Source organism: Durio zibethinus, chromosome 4, assembly GCF_047325235.1.
Source record: "Durio zibethinus cultivar Kanyao isolate XHJ-2024 chromosome 4, ASM4732523v1, whole genome shotgun sequence".
NCBI classification, from domain to species: domain Eukaryota; kingdom Viridiplantae; phylum Streptophyta; class Magnoliopsida; order Malvales; family Malvaceae; genus Durio; species Durio zibethinus.
Genome location: NC_143165.1, coordinates 14659960 through 14683736, shown reverse-complemented (window position 1 = coordinate 14683736; position 23777 = coordinate 14659960). Strand labels below are relative to the sequence as shown.

Here is a 23777-nt window from a genome sequence, read left to right as displayed (position 1 = left end):
AAAAAAATGTAAAGGGAATTTTAGACTAGCCACTATGGACTCTCAAATGCACCTAAATTTTATTGGTGTCTAAAAAAGTAGTAACTCGATCATCGATGGTCACTGCTCTTATGCTATATGCCTTGTTTAAAAGGTAAAATTTGACCTTCAAAGCATTGAGTAATACATCAAGTGCATGGTAAGGTAGCCTTTAAGGTTGGCCCTACCCTTTAAGCTTTATATCACATATTTTAGGGTTATAGCTAAGCTATAAAAGGTAAAAAATGGGGTGAGATCTTCTACATTATTGCCTTGGGTGACCTTTTCCTTTCTTTCACCTTTATCCTTATCCTCGGTTGGGTTTGACCTTTTTGCTTTTTATTTGGCCAAAGCTTGCTCACTTTCAAAAGCTTCATCATCAGATGACTTAGTTTCTGAGGAAGAAGTAAGGTTTTATGCTCAAGCAAGAGCTAGGATATCCACTTCATTGAAAGAATAAAAAGGTAAAAAAGAGCTATAATACCTTTAAACTTAGATTGTGAGCTAGAGTTAGACTATGAACTTAGTTTAAAGGGTCTTTAAGAAATAATAGAAAGGTAAAAAATGTGAGAACAAGAATGAAAAATGTCTGAAGATGAAAAGAAAAGATCAATTGAAAGAGCTAAATTGATCTAAAGTATTGAGGTTAAAAGATTTTGGATCTTGAAATCTATGTAGTATGAATCTCATCCATCCCATGATAATCTCACTCTCCCATTGTGTGAGCATTATTTTCAATTTGTTTTTGGCCCTCAATAGAGATTAGATTTAACCAAAAAATAGTTCGACTATAATCTTTTCCTATAATAATAGAGAAGAACTCATCATCTGAGGAGAAATCTTGTTAGTCAAGCTAACCTCCCCTTATTTTTACTCTTAAATTCCCAGACATGCTAGAATTAGAAGACATAAGGAAAAAAGATAAAAAATGTACTAAAGAGTTAGAAAATCAATTGAAAGAAGGTTAAAAGTATAAGAGGTTGGTTAAATCAAGTCGATCGAGAGCTAGAAGGCTATAATGTGTGCAATTGAGGCCCAAAAGACTCTTTATATAGCAAACATAGAAATTAGATAAATGCTCTAGATTGTGCCACATAGCTAAAATGGTTATCGAGGATAACCCTTTACATTTTTAGCTTTAATTCATTTTATAGCCTAATTTTCTCTCTATTATTTAAATACAAAAAAAGGCAAATCGATCATTTCAGTAAAAACAATTCACATCGGTCAAACACCAACAACATGTTAGATCAACCATGCACTAATACAAAAAAAATTTAAAAACAACAAAAAGCATAAGTTTCACATTATTCATCATAATAACAAGTTAACAAATTGCAACAAGACATGACATCAAACTACAAAATACATCGACAACCACCTATAGGCTTGCCTAATCCAACCCTCATTCACATTGGTCATTCACCTTATTGAATTTAGATTCGATTAACTGAATAAAGCTCTTAAACTACAGAATTTAAGCTTGAGATCATCAACTACATATCAGATCGACTCAATCAATGCTCGTCAGTTTGATATTTAGACTACTCAGTAAGGGATAGACTATTAGCGGCATTTTTAGGTTTAAAAGGCAAAATAGTATTTTTTTCCCATTAGAAACTGTCAACAGACAACCAAGGGTATTTTGACTTTTGGGCCAAGCTGACATGTCAGATCAACCTGATTTTATAAAGCCACATCAGCTCGGTCGCCTCACCAATCTACCCTTTAGGTCCCCCTAAATGTTGACTTGTCATTCATAAAGTGCAAAATTAATGTCAATATCAGCTTGGTCTATCAAGTCATCTTGGGTCCTAGAGTTGACCTCAGGCAACCTAGGCTACCTATGTCCCTTCTTTTTACAAGCATAAATAAAACCATATAGGTACCATTTCACCATTTTGCTTTCTTTTACTTTCCTTACATTCTCGTTCCTATTAACTTTCTTTGCCAATCTTTGACTTGAATGTCAGAGCACAAATGTTGGGACCATTCTCAATATTTTTCTCTAACCACTCTCTTTCTCATTCTTTTTTATTTAGGGTTTTACCCATCTAAAAATAGCTCAGCACAAATAGGATCATTATATTCTAGAAGATATCTAGGTTTTAGGCTTTCTCATATTCTTTTGTTATGGCATAATTTTGTATTCTCATGGTTTCAAATTGTTTAGGAATCTTTAATTTTTATAGAATTTAAGAAAAAAATTTTTGACTTTAATATATTTAATATAAAATTTTAATTTTTTTTTATAATTAAAGTTTTATGATTTTTAATATTAAAAAGTAAAAAAATATGAAAATAATTTTAAAATATATAAAAATAAGAGTTTTGGGTATTAAAAAAGGAAAGTAATAGTTTTGGACACCCAAAAAATAAAGATGGATACAAAATGTGATAGGGGTATATATTTATGCATTCCCCTGTTTTTATTGGTTTATGCTCTTAATCCATTTCAATCATCAATATTTATCAATTAATAAAACCTTAGTACTTTTATAACAAAAATAATAGTAATTAACACAGCTAAATCTATATGTTGGTACACTGTATGAATTTAAAGATAAGACTTAAATGAAATTTCTTAATTAGGAAATATTCTTAAAGTTTTTTATTAAAAACCATCACATTATAAAATTTAAATTGAAAATCAAAACAATAAATTAAAAGATTTTGTTGCATATATTAAGTGTACTAAATTTGAAAAAATTAATAAATTTAAATATATTTTTAGATAGGTAATTTTAATAAAAATTTTGATAAAATTTTTATCATTATATAAGTATCAAGTAAATTTTGATTGTAAATATTATTTATAATAATTATTTTTAATATTATTAATCTTTTTTATCAAACTCTATCAATCAATAAATTTATTAAATGATCATTTTTAATAAAAAAACTTCACAAACTTTATTTAAAGAATTTCATTAAAACCAAATCCTAAATTTAATGACATTTTGTGGTTGGATGTGCTATGCAATAGGTAATTCCTTTGTTAAAAGAAGGAAAGCAATTACAACTCAAAAATCACCAAAATAACACATATAGCAATTCTACAAATAATTAAAGTTCCATTTGATTAGTATTTTTGTTTTCTGTTTTCTGTTTTTCTATTTTTCTCTTGTTTTTGATTTAATTTTAATTTTTATTCTTATTCTTTCACTTTCTATTAGAAAAATAAAAAATAGGAAAAAAGCTCCAATAAAAAGTTCAAGAATTTAAACAATAATTTTCCCTTTTAATATTTTTTACTTTCACTCCCTTGTCTTATAGATTTGACAATTCATATATTCGTGTTGTGTGAAACATTAATAATTCGTATATTCGTATAGTATTTTGCATGAAAATTATATATTATAATTCATATTGATATAGAAAACATACAATATCTATTTTGGTTTCTGTTAAACCTATATATTATTTTTTCTAAATTTTTAAACGTATTGCTTTCATATTTTTTTTATATCATGTTCATATTATAAAATCATATTGCATTTTAAATTATCAAATTTATTTAACAAAAAACTACGAATTCTCGAGAGCCCATAGTGTTGAAAGCTTATAATGTGTGGTCACGGACTGGTTTAATTTTTTCTGATGTCATGATTTACGTATGTCTATCATGGTAGTCATCGCTCAAGAGACGTTTTCACAAGGATAGAATTTTGTGTGAAGTTCCTTGGGAGTTTTTCCTCAAATTCCCCATTAACTCCCCGCTAACTTTTTCTGTTTTTTTATTTGTTTGTTCTTCTTTTGATCTTTGTTGCTTACTGTATACCCCCAAAGAATAAAAAAAATGTGCTTGGAAAAGATTGCTTTGGGGAGTTTTATCTTTTTTTTTTCTTTGTTAATGGAAACAATAAGTTAAACATCTTAATTTGTAACAGCAGTGCTAATTAACTTTTTAGATCTATAAATATGTTATAATTCCTTCACCACAAAAGCATCAATCTTTAGAATTACTTGTAAGAAATTATGTGTAATATAAACTATAAGTTTTTAAACATTCTCTATTTAGTATCTTTTTTCAGCCTAGTAGTAGATCAACCTATTATTTTATCATCATGATTTGTAGTGATATAAATAATATGCTTTGCAATTATCATTGTAATGAATCTTTTGCATGCAAAAACTTATAAAATTGTTAACAGTCTATTGATTCACAAAAAAAAAAAGTTATTATAATAAAATTTATTAAAATAAGTTACTAAACTTAGACAACTTACTCTGCGTTTAGGTCAAAAAGACTACCTTTATACCAAAAAGCATTTGGGTCTTGAGCATTATCTAAATACCTTAATTTATGCTTTAGTTATGACGAGAAGTTTAAATTCAGATTCCATTCCAAGTATGTCTAGAAAGGTTTTACCAGATATATCACCTCACCTATATATTATATATTTAAAAAAAAAAAAGAAAAGAAGAATGGGGGCCTAGGGGCCTTGCCAGTTTTTGTCTCTTTATCTCATATATCTCATGGAGGTGAGATAAAGAGAAAATGGTCCCACAATTGAGTATTTGATTAATTCTCTCATGTATTCTTGAACCTTTTCCACTCAAATAACTGTGGTCCCAAGTCCATTTTTGGAACGTGTTATTTGAAAGTTTGTTGCGTTCATGGATTATGATGTAGTAATGGAAGGCCTCCAATCAAGGTTTCGAATCCTTTCCAACCTCTATAAATTGAAGTAGCAAACCAAGCAACCGGCATAAGAAACAACCATATTGATCAACGTATTAACCATGAAGACCACAACTGTTGTAGTTTTGCTTCTCTTTGCCTTCACAACAAAATCATATTTCTTTGGGGTAGCCGACGCTACAAATGAGCCTGTGCTTGACACTGATGGTGAGGAGCTCCGAGCAGGGGTGAAATATTACGTCGTGTCCCCAATAACGGGTGCTGGTGGTGGTGGGTTAGCTCTTGGCAGGCTTACAGATAAAAAGTGCCCAGAAATTGTTGTTCAAAGACGATCCGACTTGGAGAATGGTACTCCAGTAGTATTTTATAATTTGGACACCAATGATGATATTGTCCGCCTATCTACTGATTTAAACGTAGAGTTCGTTCCCATCAGGGACAGATTGTGCCTAACATCAACTGTATGGAAGATTGACGATTATGACACTTCCACTGGTAAATGGTGGGTGACAACTGATGGAGTTAAAGGGAACCCCGGTCCTCACACTTTGCAAAGTTGGTTTAAAATTGAGAAGTCGGGTAATTTCGGTTACAAATTTAATTTCTGTCCTTCAGTCTGTGAGTCATGCATAACTTTATGCGGCGATATTGGAAGATATGGACATGATGGACAGATACGTTTGGCTCTCGCTGAGAGTGGATGGCCATTCGTGTTTCAGAAAGCAAGTTCCACGATCAAACAAGTTGTTAATGCGAAGAACTAAGTGCAGTAGTTTTTATATGAACTACTGTACTGCCAACATAGCACCACTAGCCGACTTTTAATTTTCCACTAAATAAATGGTTAAGGCTATGCTTGCCAGAAAGTCGGTAAATGTACTGCTATTGTTATGTAGTAAATTAGCTTTTGTTTTGTTCGAGGGTGCATGGGCATTTACCACTGACTGGGTCGCAGCCCAGTTTTGTGCCCTTTCATTCTTATGAATAAATGTTTTTTCTTTCTAAGCCAAACAAATTTTATTTAGCAGCCAGTTGGTTGCAAAGCTAGAACTACCTAGCAACACGAACGGAAACAACTTTCAAAAAATAGATCGAATTCATGACCCAAAATTATCCGAATACCAAAAACTCTATATGATTAAAAAAAAAGAAGATAACAAACACAGAAAATCATCCCATCAAATATCTATTGTCCTTGTCCATAAAATAAACCTCAAACATATGTCTGACAAGCCTTCATGTCTTCAACCAAATTGTTTTAGCATCCACTGAATTTCTGTCCACGCCTACATTAGCCAAAGTATCATCGAGCCAAAACATATTCTCCATATATTTCTTAAACAAATCCAAAAAATTAAACTCTTCCATATACTATATCATAGCTAGCATTCCATCGGAAAATAAACGACCGTTACGACATAAATCACCATACTAAAGAACTTAATAAAAGAATTATTCCAAAACAGCCATGTAACTTTACCTAGACATAAAACAAAAGCATATTTGGCCCAAATTCATGACAAAAGCACTTACAAATGTTTTAGATCCATAAGCTCCATTTCTTTCAATTTTTCAATAACAAGATCATCCTCACAAGTCATAGATGAAAATGCAAGATTAAAGATAGAATATACTTAACTATTTACTTAATGTAATAGCTACGAACTTATACAAAGTATGGGATATGTTTCTAGCTTAAGATAATACAAAATACAAGAGATAAACTTAGCACATTATCTGACGTTTGACATAAAAGAGGTGGACTTGGCTTCTATGCTCTTATCAAGAGGCTTGGCTTCTCTATTCTTATCATTTCTTTGTGCTCTCAAGATGGATGATCCTTCAGTGACTGCAATCTTGTATAGTAGATATTGAAAACATGGCTTAGGCAATGCTTTTGTTAAGCAGTCAACTAATTGCTTTGAATTGGAGATATGAGAAACTTTAAGAAAATTTTTATACACCCTATTTGAAACAAAACGAAGGTCAATAGCAATGTGTTTCATCTTAGAAAGCATAATTGCATTAACACTCAAGTGGGTAACCCTAATATTGTTGCAAAAAACTATTGAAGGAGCAGTTGATGTAAAACCAAGTTCTATAAGTAAGTTTTATATCCAAGCCATTTCAGCTGATGTTAGGCTAATGCCATATACTTGGTTTCAGTGGATGATCTTGCCACTGATTTTTGTTTGCATGATTGCTAAGAAGTAGGATTATGATTTAGATAAACAAGAAAGCTGACATGAAAGTGAATGTATCTTTCTCACTAGCCCAGTCACAATTTGAGTATGCATGTAAATATATAGACACCTAATTTTGTCTAAACAGAATCTAACCAGTTATAAGGTCTTTAAAAATTCAACCCAGTTGGAATCTAACGTTCCTTTAATTTTTATGAGTTTTCAAAATTGAATTTGTTGTAACGATTTTGAGGATCGCTAGACAAATTTTAAAAAAATAAAAAAAGAGTTACTATTAATCTTTTTTTTTACTAAGTGTGATTGCCCACCAATTAAAATTTACCTTAGTTAAATTTTAAATTTTTTTATTATTTTATTTAAATAAGTAAATTTATTTTTGAATTTTTTAAAATTTTGATTGCAATGAAAATTTTCCTTCAAATACCCCATCCAGACACACTCTAAAAGTACTTTGGATAAAAAATTTTGAAAATTTGAAGCATTTTGAAATACTAATATTTTGAAATGCATCAATTTAAAATAATAAAATTTATAATTGTGTTGTTTAGATAATTATTTTTTAGAAAAAAATTTTAAATATTACAATTTGATGAGATATAAATTAATTATAATAAAAAAATGATATTAGAAATAAGAAAAACAAAATACTAAAAATATATGCAAATGTCATTAGATAGGCAAAACTGTGTAGATATTACTAATAATATGAAAAATATATAAAAAAAATTATAATAAGTTTTTGTAATAATAATTAAAAAATAAAAGTTGCATAAAAAAAGAAACATATTAGATATTGACTTTCTTACCATAAAACAAAATTTTTTTACAAATTCCACCTACACCTACATAGGTGAAATTTGATTTATTATATTGATAATAAATTCTTCATTTAAATTTCAATAATTTTGATAATTTCGAATTTTATATTGCCAAATAAAATCCTTCCTTGAAATTCCTCATCCAAAAGTTCATAGAATTTTACCTTGCTTTATTATAGGATAAATTTTGTTTTATGTTTTAAAATATTTTACATATCTTAATATACGTTTTTATCATTATAATCACATTTTGTTTATAACAATAATTATAAAAAAAATTAAATTAAAAAATGGACACATGTAAACTCTTTATGAAGTTCAAACAACTCTACTGATGCTAGCATGTTGAGTAATAGTCCAATATAAGTACATACATTTGTTCATATTTTTGTGAGTTTTTTATAGTTTCAACCGTGAAACAAATGAGTTGGAGGGTAAAGGATATAAAATTTAAAAGTGATTTTAGGATAAAAATAAATATATAAATTTATTAATAACATTTTATAAACAAATATAATCCCTAATTTTCTATCAATTCACATTTTTTACCAAATAGCTTATTTTTAATCCTAATTCTTTGCTTTCTATATAAATACAATATTCCATAAAAAAAATGAATACAATATTTAATTTACCTTTCAACATTAACTTTTATCTTTTGACAAACATATCCCTTGGATCTATTACAATCAAATATTAAAAAAAATGTAAAATCTTTTGATGTAAGTTGATCCCTATATATATATATATATATATATATATATATATAAGATTAAACCCCTTTTCTCTCTTTTTCACTTGTTTCTCTCATCTTTTTTATTTATTAAAATCATTATTAAAAAAAATATAGAACTTTTTTGTGTCAGTTAATCCCTCTCTATATAAATAGGGGAATGATAATTTATACCAATCCAAAACTAAAAAGTTTTACATCTTGCTTAACTATTAATTCTAATAAATTAAAAATATGAGAAAGTAAAATGAAAAAGAGAAAAATTGGATTAATTTCATCTATTGGATTTATTAAAACCAATTATTAGAAAACGTGTTAAATTATATATATATATATATATATATATATATATAAGGAATCAACTTATAGAGTATAAAACATTTTTACTTTTACATGTTTTTTAATCATTGATTTTAATAGATTTAAGAGATGAGATTAAACAATTTTTTTTTACTTATTTATTTTGTCTCTTGAATCTATTAAAATTAAGAGTTAAAAAGATGTTTAAAATTAAAAAAAATTTTATACTAATATAAGTTAATTCCTTTTCATACATACACACATATATATATTTAAAATTATCTTCAAAACTTCAAATTGTTTTAGTGTCATTATTGTTAGTTGTTGAATGTTGAAATCTCAACTTATTTATAAATAAAAATTCTAAATTATATTTAACTTTCCAAATTATTGTAATATTTTACTCTATTTATTTTTATAAAAATTAAAATAGCAACTGATTAAATTTCATACAAATTTTAAGGCAGCCATCAAACATGACTTCAAATCAAATTAATAAAATTGATCCAAGCTGTTCTCTATCTTTGTCTTCTTTGTTGAATTTTTATTTATCATAAAACACAAATAGATGCCCTCGTATTATTGGTTTCAACTCTGAATAACAACAACATGACTACATTATTTGAGACGGACATAACCAAGGCGAATAAATCAAAAGCTGCATATGTCACCCAAAGATTCCATAGGTAACATCATGATATGGCATACAGCAGATGGTGTTTTTCCCATGCAAAAATGTGAGAATTCTTGAAGAATTCTCATTGCAAACAAAAAAAAATAAAAAAATTGAATTTACGTTTAGAATAATTTTATTTAAAAATTTTGAATTGTAATATATTTGTATAAAGGTGTTATACTCAAGTGCACATTATCTTGTATATTTAAAATTTTACTTCCCAAACATTTCTCACAAAAATCAATTCCTAATTGATAAAGAGTGTGGACATCAATTTGTCCAGAAATATAAAATACAAAGTATAAGTATAAAATACGAAATACAATAAAATAATATGAAATAATATAAAAAAATACAAAAAAAAACAGAACAGAACAAAAAAATCAAGGATGGCAGTGGTGCCATCCCCGGCACCACTGCCACCACCCGTGCCACCAGACCCACCAGACCCTACACCTCACTCTTTTGATCACTATACCCTACCTTCCATCCCTCTAATTACTCCTTCCGTTGACAAAACTGTCGGATATGGCCAAAACTAATAAAAAAAGCATGGGGCTCGTGCTTACACCCGTGCCAAGCCCCATACCCTTCCCCCCAAACACACATAGCTGGAGCTCTATAAATAGAGCTCCTAGCGAAGCCAAAAAAAGAAAAGAGACACTACAAAAAAATGAAAAAAAAACACAAAAAAATACACAGTCCTCTTGTAGGGAGGAACCTAGCATCGAGCTTCCTGCACGAAGAAGAGAAAAAAAAAGGGGTTAGTTTAAAAAAAAAGGGGGGTTAGGATATAAAAAAAAAATAGTCTCACCGAAACTTCACCAGTAGATCTGAGGATTTTGGGACTCTTTTTTGTGAAAAGGACCTCAGATCTGAACTCAGGAGGCCGAAAGGAACATTTTGGAGTTTTAGGGATTTTTTAGACCACAGGTGACCGGCGAAAGGCGACGGCGACGGCGGAGAAACGGTCGGTCGGCCATCTGTATTTGGCTGAGAGAAAAAAAAAAAAAGAGAGAAAAGAAAGGATTTTTTGTTTGAGAAATGAAGGAAATGAGTGAAAAAAAAATTTTGACTTTTATATAAACTGTTAATAGCCAAAACGATGTCGTTTCAATTAAACGCCCAAAACGACGTCGTTTTAAGTCCAGGATTCGCACGTCAACCCGCAACCCGACCCGGGGTCCGCGCACTCGACTCGACGACCCGCTTCTCCATCAGCCCCTGACCGGTCCATCTGAATCGGAATCGAACTGCCCATACCGAACCGAACCACCCAGACCGTGCCTAGATCGAACCGTCGAACCGAACCACGCGTTGATCGGACCATTGATCGGTCCGGTTCAAGTAAAAAAAAAATTTTTTTTTTTTTTATTTTTTATATATTATTTTATTAATATTTATGCATATTAAAATATTTATATTTGTTAGATCAAATAATAAAATTGTGGTTAAAATTTTTTTATGTAATTATGTTAATTTTTAAAATAAACTTTAAAAACAATAATATAAAAATAAATTTAATAATAATACTAAACTAATAAAAAATGTAAGAAAATGAAATTTTTATCCGACGATGAGATTCAAAGGTATTTCGAGTAGTGATACCTACGAAATCTTTAGGTGAGAAGATTTTTTATAAAATATTACCAGTGTATTGGAATATTTATAGAAAATCTTCAATATAATAAAAATTTCATTTTTCTTCAATTTGTTAAATAAAAATTTCTTTTTTTAAAATAATAAATAAAAATTGATTAATATATTAAAAATAAGTAATAAAAATGAGAAGAAAAAAATTTAATCCAATGATAGGATTCCAAAAGTATTCCGAGTAGAGATGCTTTAAGAAATCTCTAGGTGAGAAGATTTTTTATAAAATATTACCAACGTATTGGAATATTTATATAAAATCTTCAATATAATTAAATTCCTTTTTCTTCAAAATTTCAATAAGAATATTAATAAAATATTAACAAAATTTCTAACAAAGGAGAGTAAAATGTGTGCATAAACATGATAACATTTTGTATTGCATGCATGACATTTTTTTCAAAAAATAAATTCGAGCCTCCGAGGATGAGATTCTAAAGTATTTCGAGAAGCGATGCCTAAGAAATCTCTAGGTGAGAAAAAGTTCTTCTAATGTTACCAACGTGCTGAAACATTTTAAGAATTATTTCAATAAAAAGGTTTTAATTTATTTTTCTCGAAAATAATTTTTTTCTCTAATAAATAAAAATCAAGGAAATTATTTTTTGAACATAAAAAATTGGACTATTTTCATCAAAATCAAAGGATAACACGGTGTTAATTGGTACCATTTTTAACAGGTGCTGCAGGGGTGCTAATCCTTCTCCACGTATAACCAACTCCTGAATCAAGACTGTTTCGCAGATCGTAAAATTATCTTTTTAATAAATTTTAATTAATTTTAAAACTTTATTAAAAGGATATGTTTTAGTATGTGGCCAATCGCACCTAGCCAAAAAAGATTGATGGCGACTCCGTTAGTTTTTTATTTCGTTTCCAAATTTGTCGGGCGGACTCAAAACCGTTACGACAGCTTGGCGACTCCCTGGGGACACCTTTTGTTTTCGAGAGTCAGACCAAAATTAACTACTTGTTATCCTTAAATTTTGATTTAAACAGTCTTAATCAATTTTTTAAATTTTTATTTTTCATTTTTAGTAAAAAAGGTAAAAAAAAACAAAACAAATCAAAAATAAAAAGCAAAAAAATTCACACACATTTCTTTTACTATGCCTCTTATGTTTTATTTTTTCTGTATATATTGCTCTCAATAAATTAGGATATATTTGCACATAATGGCACGATGCATCTCATACATGAGCTCTATACCCGGGCTCTGTCCTTTATAGGAGGAAATACCTATGCTCTCGTGAGGTGATCACCTCCGTAATGGCAAGCGAAATACTTCCACTCGAATTGAACCCTTTTTCCGTTTGTAGCCTGTAATGGGTGAGGATCGGGGTGCCTTACTAGTCCAACATGGATGACAGTGAGGAACAATTTAAGAACCTTTAGACCCTGTCAATCCAAACCCAACATATAATAAGCCTAGAAACCAGCTTTATGTAGAGCCTTGTCCATCTTCTTATAGGAAGTACCTAATAATAAAAGTTGTGTATAATACGAAACAACACAAAACAAACAAAAAAATCTCAAAACACAAAAAAAACTAAAAAAATGTTTTTTTTCTTAAACCACATCCTCACATTAACTCAATTTTGTTTCATTTTCTTTTTCTTTTTGCATTAATCATATCATATAGTTTTGCATCGAGATATTTGCTCTAGGACATATTTCTCCTAAGAAGTTTTCATGGATCCCATAGAACTACAAATTTGCTCATCCTCAGTCAGTGTGCCATGTGAGTCGTATAATGAAGTACATGTTTGGTTGAAAGTTATGCTCGTAAAAGAGAAAAAAAAGTACTTCGAAGTATTGAATGAAAAAGAATCACTTCACCAGATGATCCAATGGTTAGAGATATAACTACAAGACCACAAGAGCCATATTTCAGCAATGATAGATGAGTGGCATAGAAGGGAAAAAGATTGGATCTTCACATGTGATTCAGAAAGGGATGCTCACATGAGATGGAAGGCAAAAAGCTTAGGGAGATAACAGTACGTAGAGCACTTGACTAATCAAGTTTGCAAGGGAATGAAGAAAGCATGAGAGATGGTTGAAAAGGTAAAAGCATTAAGAAGAGAAGTCAATCCCGTAGGAGAATATGGACAGTGCCTAGTGAACTTTCTAGATGAGGCAAAAGACTATTATGAGCAAGTCAAACGCTTCTATGGATATAACTCTAGGATGGTAAATCCTATGTAATAAAAGTTGTATGGGATCAATAAAAATTTTTAATGTTGAAATTCGTCCAAGAACAAATATCTCTTACTTGCATTCATGCATCATATACATCATTTTTCATAAAATAAATAAAAAATAAAATTCTAATTTTTTCTTTCTTTCTTCTTCAAAATAAAAACTTTGTGGTAATAAAGGTTCAAGAATAGCTCGCCCATCAAAAATTTTAACCCAACCTACTCGTCATTCATATAATACCAGGATACAGACAAGAATCATGGAGCAAGAACAGGCCAACCGATTTGAGAGAATTGAGAAAGCTCAAGAAGAATTAAGAGGGGATCTCAGTACAATAATGGATATCCTCAAGAAACTTGACAAGGGAAAAGCAGTGGAAAAAAATCTTAGCTTTCAAGAACAATTGCCAGATATGGTAGATCTTGTCTATCCTCCAGGGTTTGAGCCACGACTGAACCAACCTTCACAAGAAACTAGAGTACCAATTCCTGCTCCTGGTGGATATCCTAATCCTTATCCAGGAATGACATCCACACTTGCTCCAAGACAATTTCAAAATTTTGTTAATCCTATTATGATGGAAAAACCACCTGAGCCAATCTTAGTTCCTGATTTGGATGATCCCAAGGAAAGAGAAAAGCTAGGGATGTAGACACCTAAAAAAGTAGAAGATACCAGTGCTCGAGAGAAGATGAAGTTATTGGAAGAAAGGCTTAGGGCTATAGAGGGAATGAATTTTTATGGCTCCACAGATGCGGCTGACCTTTGTTTAGTTCCAGATGTGGTCATTCCGCCTAAATTCAAGGTCCTTGAATTTGAAAAATATGATGGCACAAAATGCCCAATGACCCATATCACCATGTATTATCGAAAGATGGCAGCATATGCTCATGATGAGAAGTTGTTAATGCACATATTTCAAGATAGTCTTACAGGTTCTGTAACTAGATGGTATGTCCAATTAGATAGGACTCGTGTTCGTTCTTAGCAAGAGCTTACAAAGGCATTCCTTACATAATATCGACATGTCACGAATATGGTTTCAGATCGTCTATCTCTTCAAAGTATGAAAAAAAAAGTAACTAAAAACTTCAAGAAGTATGCACAAAGATGGAGAGATGTGGCTGCATAAGTTCAACCTCCTCTTACTGAGAAAAAAATAATGATTTTATTTATGAACACCTTAAAAGTACCGTATTATGAGAGATTGATAGGCAATGCAACCAAAAACTTTACAGATATGGTGATATCAGGTGAGATCATTGAAAATGCCATAAAGAATGGTAAGCTCGATGCAGGAGAGACAAGTGAAGTAAAAAAAAGTGGAGCTCCCAAAAAGAAAGAGAATGAAGCCCAAGCAGTAAACTATATAAGGCAACAGTTTAGAGGTTTCACACCCTATTCTGTACCAGTCTACCAAACCCATTACCCTTCCATAAATAATGTTACATCCATCCCTCATCCATATCAACCATACCAACCACTACAATAACTAGCTTATCCACCCCATTTTCAGCTATCCTTTTAGACACCCACATACAATCGTCCTACTGCACCTATTAGACCAGGATGGAGACCTAGTCCTAATAGTGGTTTGAGAGCTCTGAGAAATACCTAAGAAAAAATCACTTTCGATCCCATTCTCATGACATACACAGATTTGTATCCTCGACTTATTGATAAACATCTGCTTGCTCCTGTTATCGTTGAACCCTTGAAACCTCCATTTCCTAAGTGGTATGATCCTAATGCACATTGTGATTATCATTATAGGAATCCAAGTCATTCCACTGAAAATTGTACTGTTTTGAAGCGTAAAGTGCAAGGGTTAATCAATGAAAGAGTATTAAATTTTGATACCAACCAACAAGGGACTCCAAATGTCAATGGGAACCCTCTACCAAATCATACCAGACCATCAATAAATGCCTTAATTGATGGGCAAAAAAGCCACATGAAGGAAAAAATAAATAAAGTTAAGACTCTGATGGCTAGGGTGTTCGAAGTCTTGGTCAAAGCTAACATGTTGAAGCCATATAACCTCAAAATTGCTCTAAAGCAATTAGCTCAACTGAAAGCTATAATTATCACAGAGGTGTTCTGGGGCACTCTATCGAAAATTATAATCAATTTCGTCAAGAGGTGCAAAAATTGATAGATTAGGGTCGAATAAAATTCTACCAAGAGAGAGAAGAGTTGGTGAAAGTTGAAGTGTCTACCATTGATTCAAAAAATAAATTTATGCGTAGATCGGTAACTATCTATTATGATGAAAAGGCAACATCGAATCTAGAAAAGCCTATCTCCCGACCTGTGGTGACAATTAAAGTTCTTGGCTCTTTTTCATATCAGAATGATAAAGCAGTACCTTGGAAGTATGATTATAATGTCGTAGTCAACCCAGATACTGCCAACATAACAGGTGTAGGAGGCATAACTCGAAATGGGAGGTGTTATACCCTAGAGGCTCTAGAAAAAGCTAGAAAGGAGAAAGCCAAGGTAGGAAAGGAAAATGATAGTCAAAGTGGTCTTGACGTAACCCTAGAAAAAGAATGCCATAAGCCAGTATCTGAGAGTGAAGCAGGTGAATTTTTGAAGTTAATAAAACATAACGAGTATAGCGTGGTAGAACAGCTTAACAAGATGCCAGCTAGAATTTCGTTATTGTCATTATTGCTCAGTTCAAAGTCACACCATAATGTTTTACTGAAAGTGTTAAATCAAGCACATGTGTCTCACAATGCTTCTGTTGAATGTGTGGAATAGCTTGTTGGTAATCTGACGATTTCAAACTATATCTCCTTCAATGATAAAGAAATTCTTCCTAAAGGTAGAGAAAGTACCAAGGCTCTTTACATTACTGTGAAATGTAAAAGACATATAATGGCTAAGGTTTTGATTGATAATGGCTCATCCATTAATGTTATACCTGTGACTACTCTGACAAAACTCCCTGTTGATGGATCTTATATGAAACCTAGTCATATGATAGTGAGAGCCTTTGAAGGAACCAGAAGAGAGGTGCTAAGAGATATATAAGTGCCATTACAGATTGGCCCATGCACTTTCAACGTGAAATTTCAAGTTATGGACATCTCTCCTTCATACAGTTATTTATTGGGTAGACCGTGGATCCATATGGCAGGTGTTGTCCCTCCTTATTACATCAGAGAGTTAAATTCATTGTTGAAAGAAAGCTAACATGTGTGGCAAGAGAAGAAGATTTATTGGTAACTCAATCGATAAATACTCCTTATGTGGAATCGGTAGATGAAGCTCTAGAATGCTCTTATAGATCTTTTGAGATTACCAATGTAACATATATAGTTGAAGGATCTAAATTGTATTCACCACACTTGTCTACGATAACTAAAATGATAGTCAAACAGCTTACCAAGATGGGATGGCAACCTGAAGTCGGACTTGAGAAGAACCTATAAGGAATCACGAAGCCATCGGCCATATATGAAAAGAGAGACAGAACAAGAATGGTGAATGAGAAAAGAGATAAGAGGATAGCTAATCTTAAGGGATATGAGCCAGAGTCAGAGCCCATAGTCATTCCATACCTCTATGATTCTTTTCACTCGGGAGGATACATTTATCCAGATTTACCGAGAGCCTCAAATGCAAGATTCATGGAAAAATTTTTAAAGGTGGGCATTCAAATGGTGGATGATGAAGAAAAGAAGAGTCGCAGGGAAGAGCTGTTCGTGTAACCTTGTCTTTCAAATTTTGAGTTGGATAATTGGAAAGTTACAGAGCTGTCTGTTGTTTTTAAAACTTTGGAAAAGTAATGTACTGTGAACTTTAAATCCCTAATTACTTTCTACGAGTATTAGGAGATCTTTTATGGTGTGTTTATATTTGTCGTTTTAATAAAAGACTTAGAAGATGCATCCACATTTCTTCTATTATTTTTATCTTCATTTTACCTTTCATTCTTTTCTTTCTTATATTTTCTTGTCATTCCATTTTTGTGTGCCAATATTCTCTTCATCTTACCTTTTGCAGGGTCCCAAACAATGATCACGAAGATAATCATGGCAATAATCTCAGATTTGATTTTGAAAACTTAATTCATGTTGATGAACTTGATAATAAGGAAGATTCAGATAACTATACACTGCCTCCTGATTTGTTAAAATTAATGGAACATGAAGATAAGCCAATTGAACCCCACCAAGAAATTACTGAATCAATAAATTTGAGAGATGGTGAGAACAAAAAAAAGGTTAAAGTTGGTACATTTTTTTTACCAGCCGAAAGACAGAAGCTAGAAGAGCTATTCTGAAAATATGTAGATGTGTTCGCGTGGACTTACCAGGATATGCTAGGACTCAGCACTGATATTGTAGAGCATAAGTTACCTTTAAAATGAGAATGTAAGCTGATGCAACAAAAGCTAAGGTGCATGAAACCAGAGATGCTACTGAAAATTAAAGAGGAAGTGAAAAAACAATTCAATGCTGGATTTTTGAAAGTGGCAAAATATCCTGAATGGGTAGCCAACATAGTGCCAGTTCCTAAAATGGATGCAAAAGTGAGAATGTGTGTCGATTATCGAGATTTAAATAGAGCAAGCCCCAAAGATAACTTTTCTTTACCTCACATCGATACTCTAGTGGATAATACTACTAGGCATTCCATATTCTCCTTTATGGATGGTTTCTCAGGCTATAATCAGATCAAGATAGCTCAAGATGATATGGAGAAAACTACATTTGTGACCATGTGAGGAACATTCTGTTACAAAGTGATGCCTTTTGGGTTAAAAAATGCTGGTGCCACTTATCAAAGAGTAATGGTGACTCTTTTTCATGACATGATGCATAAAGAAATAGAGGTATATGTGGATGATATGATTGTAAAATCTCATGAAGGAGAAGATCATATAGTCAATCTTAAAAAATTGTTTGATAGGTTGAGAAGATTTCAGCTGAAGTTGAATCCTGTTAAATGTACATTTGGTGTCAAGTCAGGAAAACTATTGGGCTTTGTGGTCAGTGAAAGAGGAATCGAAGTGGACCCGGATAAGATACAAGCCATCCAAAACTTATCTCCTTCTCGTACCCCAAAATAAGTGCGAGGTTTCCTAGGGAGACTGAACTATATGGCTCGTTTCATCTCTCAACTCACCTATAAGTGCGATCCTATTTTCAAGCTTCTCAGAAAATATGATCTAGGAGAATAGAATGATGAATGCCAAAAAGCTTTTGATAAAATCAAAGAATACTTGTCAAATCCACCTGTGTTGGTGCCTTCAATCTCAAAAAAACCTTTGATCTTGTACTTAACAGTGCATGAAAATTCCATGGGATGTGTGCTGGGACAAAGAGATGAAACTGACAGGAAAGAACGAGCAATATACTATTTGAGCAAAAAATTCACTGATTATGAGTCCAAGTATTCACCATTAGAGAAGATATGTTGTGCATTAGCCTGGACAACTCGAAGGCTTAGACAATGTATGCTTTATCACACTACTTGGCTTATAGCAAAGTTGGATCCTATTAAGTATATCTTCGAAAAGCCCTCATTGACAGGAAGAATAGCGTGGTGGCAAGTTATGCTTTCAGAATATGATATCATTTATGTGACTCAAAAAGCTATAAAAAAAAGTGCCGTAGCCGAGTTCCTTGCTGATCGTGCTACAGAAAACTATGAACCAATGAACCTAGAGTTCCCTGATGAAGATGTGATGGCCATTGAAGAAAATGAACCTGTTGAAGAATCTTGGAGGATGTATTTTGATGAAGCTGCTAATGCTTTAGGTCATGGTATTAGGGTAATTTTAATATCTCTTGATGGGCACTATTATCCCATTATAGCCAGGTTAAATTTTAATTGCACAAATAATGTGGCTGAATATAAGGCCTGTGTTATGGGTCTGCAAGCAGCAATTGAAAAGAAAATCAAAGTATTAGATGTGTTTGGAGATTCAGCTCTAGTCATCTATCAGTTACGAGAAGAATGAAAAATCAGAGATTCTAAGTTGATACAGTACCATAAGTACATTTCTCAGTTGGTTAAATAATTCGAAGAAATTCAATTCGAGCATTTGTCTAAAGAGGAAAACTAAATTGCTGATACACTGGCTACTCTAGCTGCAATGATTAAAATAGATGCAAATACTGAAATCCAACCCATCAAGTTGGATATGAAAGATGAACTAGCACATTGTTCAAGTGTTGAAAAAGAAGTTGATGGGAAACCATGGTATCATGACATCATGCAATACATTAAAAGCCAGCAATACCCAGAACATATAACAAAAAATGATAAGAGAACTATCAGAAGCTTGGCTATGAGTTTCTTTCTTGATAGAGACGTCCTCTATAAAATGGGTCGAGATCAAGTACTCTTAAGGTGTGTGAACACAGCTAAAGCGAAAAAAATTATTGAAGAAATGCATGATGGAGTTTGTGGGGCACATGCAAATGGTCATATGATGGCTAGACAAATTATGAGGGCTGGATACTATTGGTTGACAATGGAGAGTGACTATATTGATTATGCCAGAAAATGCCCTAAATGTCAGATCTATGCTGACAAGATCCACACTCTTCCAATAGCATTGCATGTTTTGGCTCCTCCATGGCCATTCTCTATGTGAGGTATGGATGTCATTGGTCCCATCACTCCAAAAGCTTCAAATGGACATAGATTCATCTTTGTGATGATTGATTACTTTACAAAATGGGTAGAAGCCATATCATACGCTAGTGTGACCCGATCTGTGGTATGTAAATTCATAAAAAGGGAGATAATATGTAGATAAGAGCTTTCAGAGATAATTATTTTTGATAATGCCAAAATTTTGAATAACAAGATGATGAATGAAGTTTGCACTCAGTTTAAGATTCATCACCGTAATTCGGCACCATATCATCCAAAGATGAATGGGGTAGTAGAAGCTGCAAATAAGAATATCAAAAGAATCCTAAAAAAAATGATTGATACTTATAAATATTGGCATGAGAAGTTGCCTTTTGCTTTGTATGCTTATAGAACATCAATCCGAATATCTACCGGGGTCACTCCATTTTCTTTGGTATATGGAATGGAAGTTGTGCTATCGATCGAAGTGAAAATTCTCTCACTGAGAGTCCTGATGGAGGTAGAATTAAAGGAAGCAGAATGGGTTCGAAATCATTACGAGCAGTTGAACCTCATTGAAGAGAAAAGACTTACAGTATTTTATCACGGTCAATTATATCAAAAGAGAATGATGAGAGTACATGACAAGAAAATCCATCCTTGTTGCTTTAGAGAAGAAGATTTAGTGTTGAAAAAGATCTTTTCAAATCAACATGATAATCGAAAAAAATGGACACCAAATTGGGAAGGCCCATATGTGGTGAAAAAGACTTTTTCTGATGGGGAATTGATTTTGGCAGAGATGGACGGAAGTGATTTACTTGCTTAGATAAACTCAGATGCTGTGAAAAAATATTTTGCTGAAAAAAAAAAGAAAAAAAAGAAAAAAATAAAAAAAATAATGACTCATCTAAAATTGAAAACTTGAAAAAAGGAGGCTTGGATGCGAAGAAGAAGCATCATTCCATAATACAAGGGCAAGTGTAGTTTGATGAACTCTGAAGGATTAAGGAAGTCATCTAATTTAGTTTTAGAAAAAGAATCTAGGAATATTTTGTTCATGATTATCTTATGATCATCATTTGGGCACTTTTGTTTCAACTCAAATACTTTGCCATGCACTTGTTACCAGTTTAATAAAATATGCTATCATTCTTTTAGAAATAACACCTATCCATTCCTTTATTCTCATTTTTGTTCGCCATATGAATAGAAGAAATGTGTGATTGCATTTTATTGGTCTTGGGTTTGAAATGATGAAAAGAAAAACAAACATGAAAGATCTTAGCATTACTTTTTAAAAGTCAACAAAGGAAAATGAAAAAGGATGAGAAAAGCATGACAAGACATTGATGTTGCAGACTTTTGAAGAAAAAAATATTATGGTCAGATGAAAAAGGATGAGAAAAGCATGACAAGACATTGATGTTGCAGACTTTTGAAGAAAAAAAATATTATGGTCAGATGTTAAGAACAGATTGGTCGTATAAAAATTCTGATAAAAAAAGCCAAAAGTGAGAGATTTTGAGAACTTTTTTACTACAATGAATAATTTTGATTGCATTACATGCATTGCATTTAGAGCATTCAGTACATGCATCCATGAACAGTTTTAATAAGGACGGAGACTTTCCATTTCTTGATCAAACAAAAGATTTCAAAAGAGAAAAATTTACTTGTTAAAAGAAAAGAACTCAGTTTTGAGAAAAGATGAGATTTTTTAAAGTTGTTGAGCCTCTGCTGAGAGGAGCCTTTTCCAAGATGAAATTTTAAAATTTTTGAGCCTATGCTGAGAAGAGCCCTTTTTCAAATGCGATTTTAAAGTTGTTGAGCCTCTGCTGAGAGGAGCCTTTTTTCAAATGAAATTTTAAAGTTATTGAGCCTCTAGTGAGAGGAGCCCTTTTTCAAATGAGATTTTAAAGTTGTTGAGCCTCTGCTGAGAGGAGCCTTTTTCTAAATGAGATTTTTATAATTTTTGAGCTTCAGCTGAGAGGAGCTTTTTCAAATGAGATTTTAAAGTTGTTGAGCCTCTGCTGAGAGGAACCTTTTTCAAATGAAATTTTAAAGTTGTTGAGCCTCTGTTGAGGGGAGCCTTTTTCAAGATGAAATTTTAAAGTTATTGAGCCTCTATTGAGAGGAGCCCTTTCCAAGATGAGATTTTTAAAGTTGTTGAGCCTCTGCTGGGAGGAGCTTTTTCAAGTGAGATTTTAAAGTTATTGAGCCTCTGCTGAGAGGAGCATTTTCAATTGAAATTTTAAAGTTATTGAGCCTCTGCTGAGATGAGCTTTTTCAAATGAGATTTTAAAGTTGTAGAGCCTCTGTTGAAAGGAGCCCTTTTCAAGATAAAATTTTTAAAGTTGTCAAGCCTCAAATGAGAGGAGCATTTTCGAAAGAAAAAAAATCATTTGGATGCTAGACAAAATTGTTGTCTTTGTCTTTGCCCTATTACTGATTACCAGCAATATGCAAAGAGGGGCAACTGTGGACATCAATTTGTCCAGAAATATAAAATACAAAGTATAAGTATAAAATACGAAATACAATAAAAATATATGAAATAATATAAAAAAATACAAAAAAAATATAACAGAATAAAAAAATCAAAGATGGCAGAGGTGCCATCCCCGGCACCATTGTCACCAACCGTACCACCAGACCCACCAGACCCTACACCCTACTCTTCTGATCACTATACCATACCCTCTACCCCTCTAATTACTCCTTCCGTTGACAAATCTATCGGATATGGCCAAAACTAATAAAAGAGGCATGGGGCTCATGCTTACACCCTTGTCGAGCCCCATGCCCTTCCCCCCAAACACACATGGTTGGAGCTCTATAAATAGAGCTCCTAGCGAAGCCAAAAAAAGAAAGAGGAAAAAAAAAAGGAGACGCTGCAAAAAAATGAAAGAAAACATAAAAAAATACACAGTCCTCTCGTAGGGAGGAACCCAACGTCGAGCTTCCTGCACGAAGAAGAGAAAAAAAGAGGTTAGTTTAAAAAAAAAAAGGGGTCAGGATATAAAAAAATAAATAAAAAAATAGTCTCACCAAAACTTCACCAGCAGATCTGGGGATTTTGAGACTCCTTTTGGTGAAAAGGACCTCAAATCTGAACTCAAGAGGCCGAAAGAAATATTTTGGAGTTTTAGGGATTTTTTCGACCACCGACGACGGCAGCCGGTGACAGGCGAAAGGCAACAACGATGGCGGAGGAACGGCAGCCGGTCATCTGTATTTGGCCGAGAGAAAAAAAAAAGGGAGAAAAGAAAGGATTTTTTGTCTAAGAAACAGAGGAAATAAGTGAAAAATTTTTTTTTGGACTTTTATATAAGCTGTTAATAGCTAAAACGGCGTCGTTTCAATTAAACGCCCAAAACAACGTCTTTTTAAGCCCAGGATCAGCGCGTCAACTAGCGACCCGACCCGGGGTCTGCACACCTGACCCGATGACCCGTTTCTCCATCAGCCCCTGACCGATCCATCTGAACCGGAACCGAACCGCCCAGACCGAACCGAATCACCCAGACTGTGCCCAAACCGAGCCGAACCGTCGGACCGAACAGTCGAACCGAACCGCGCATTAACCAGACCGGTTCAGGTAAAAATAATTTTTTTTTAAATTTTTTTAATTTTTTATATATTATTTTATTAATATTTATGCATATTAAAATATTTATTTTTGTTAGATCAAATAATGAAATTGTGGTTAAATTTTTTTATATACAATTATGTTAATTTTTAAAATAAACTTTAAAAAGAATAATATAAAAATAAATTTAATAATAATACTAAACTAATAAAAAATGTAGGAAAAGGAAATTTTTATCTGACGATGAGATTCAAAGGTATTCCGAGTAGTGATGTCTACAAAATCTCTAGGTGAGAATATTTTTTGTAAAATATTACCAGTGTATTGAAATATTTA

General features: G+C 32.3%; 1 protein-coding gene across 1 annotated transcript; it reads left to right on the top strand.

The window, feature by feature from the left end:
- Positions 1–4719: 4719 nt before the first annotated feature.
- Positions 4720–5576, top strand: LOC111287935 (21 kDa seed protein-like). The gene has a single exon (XM_022878634.2). The coding sequence runs from the start codon at positions 4765–4767 to the stop codon at positions 5425–5427; it is 663 nt and encodes a 220-aa protein (XP_022734369.1). The 5' UTR covers positions 4720–4764; the 3' UTR covers positions 5428–5576.
- Positions 5577–23777: the final 18201 nt, after the last annotated feature.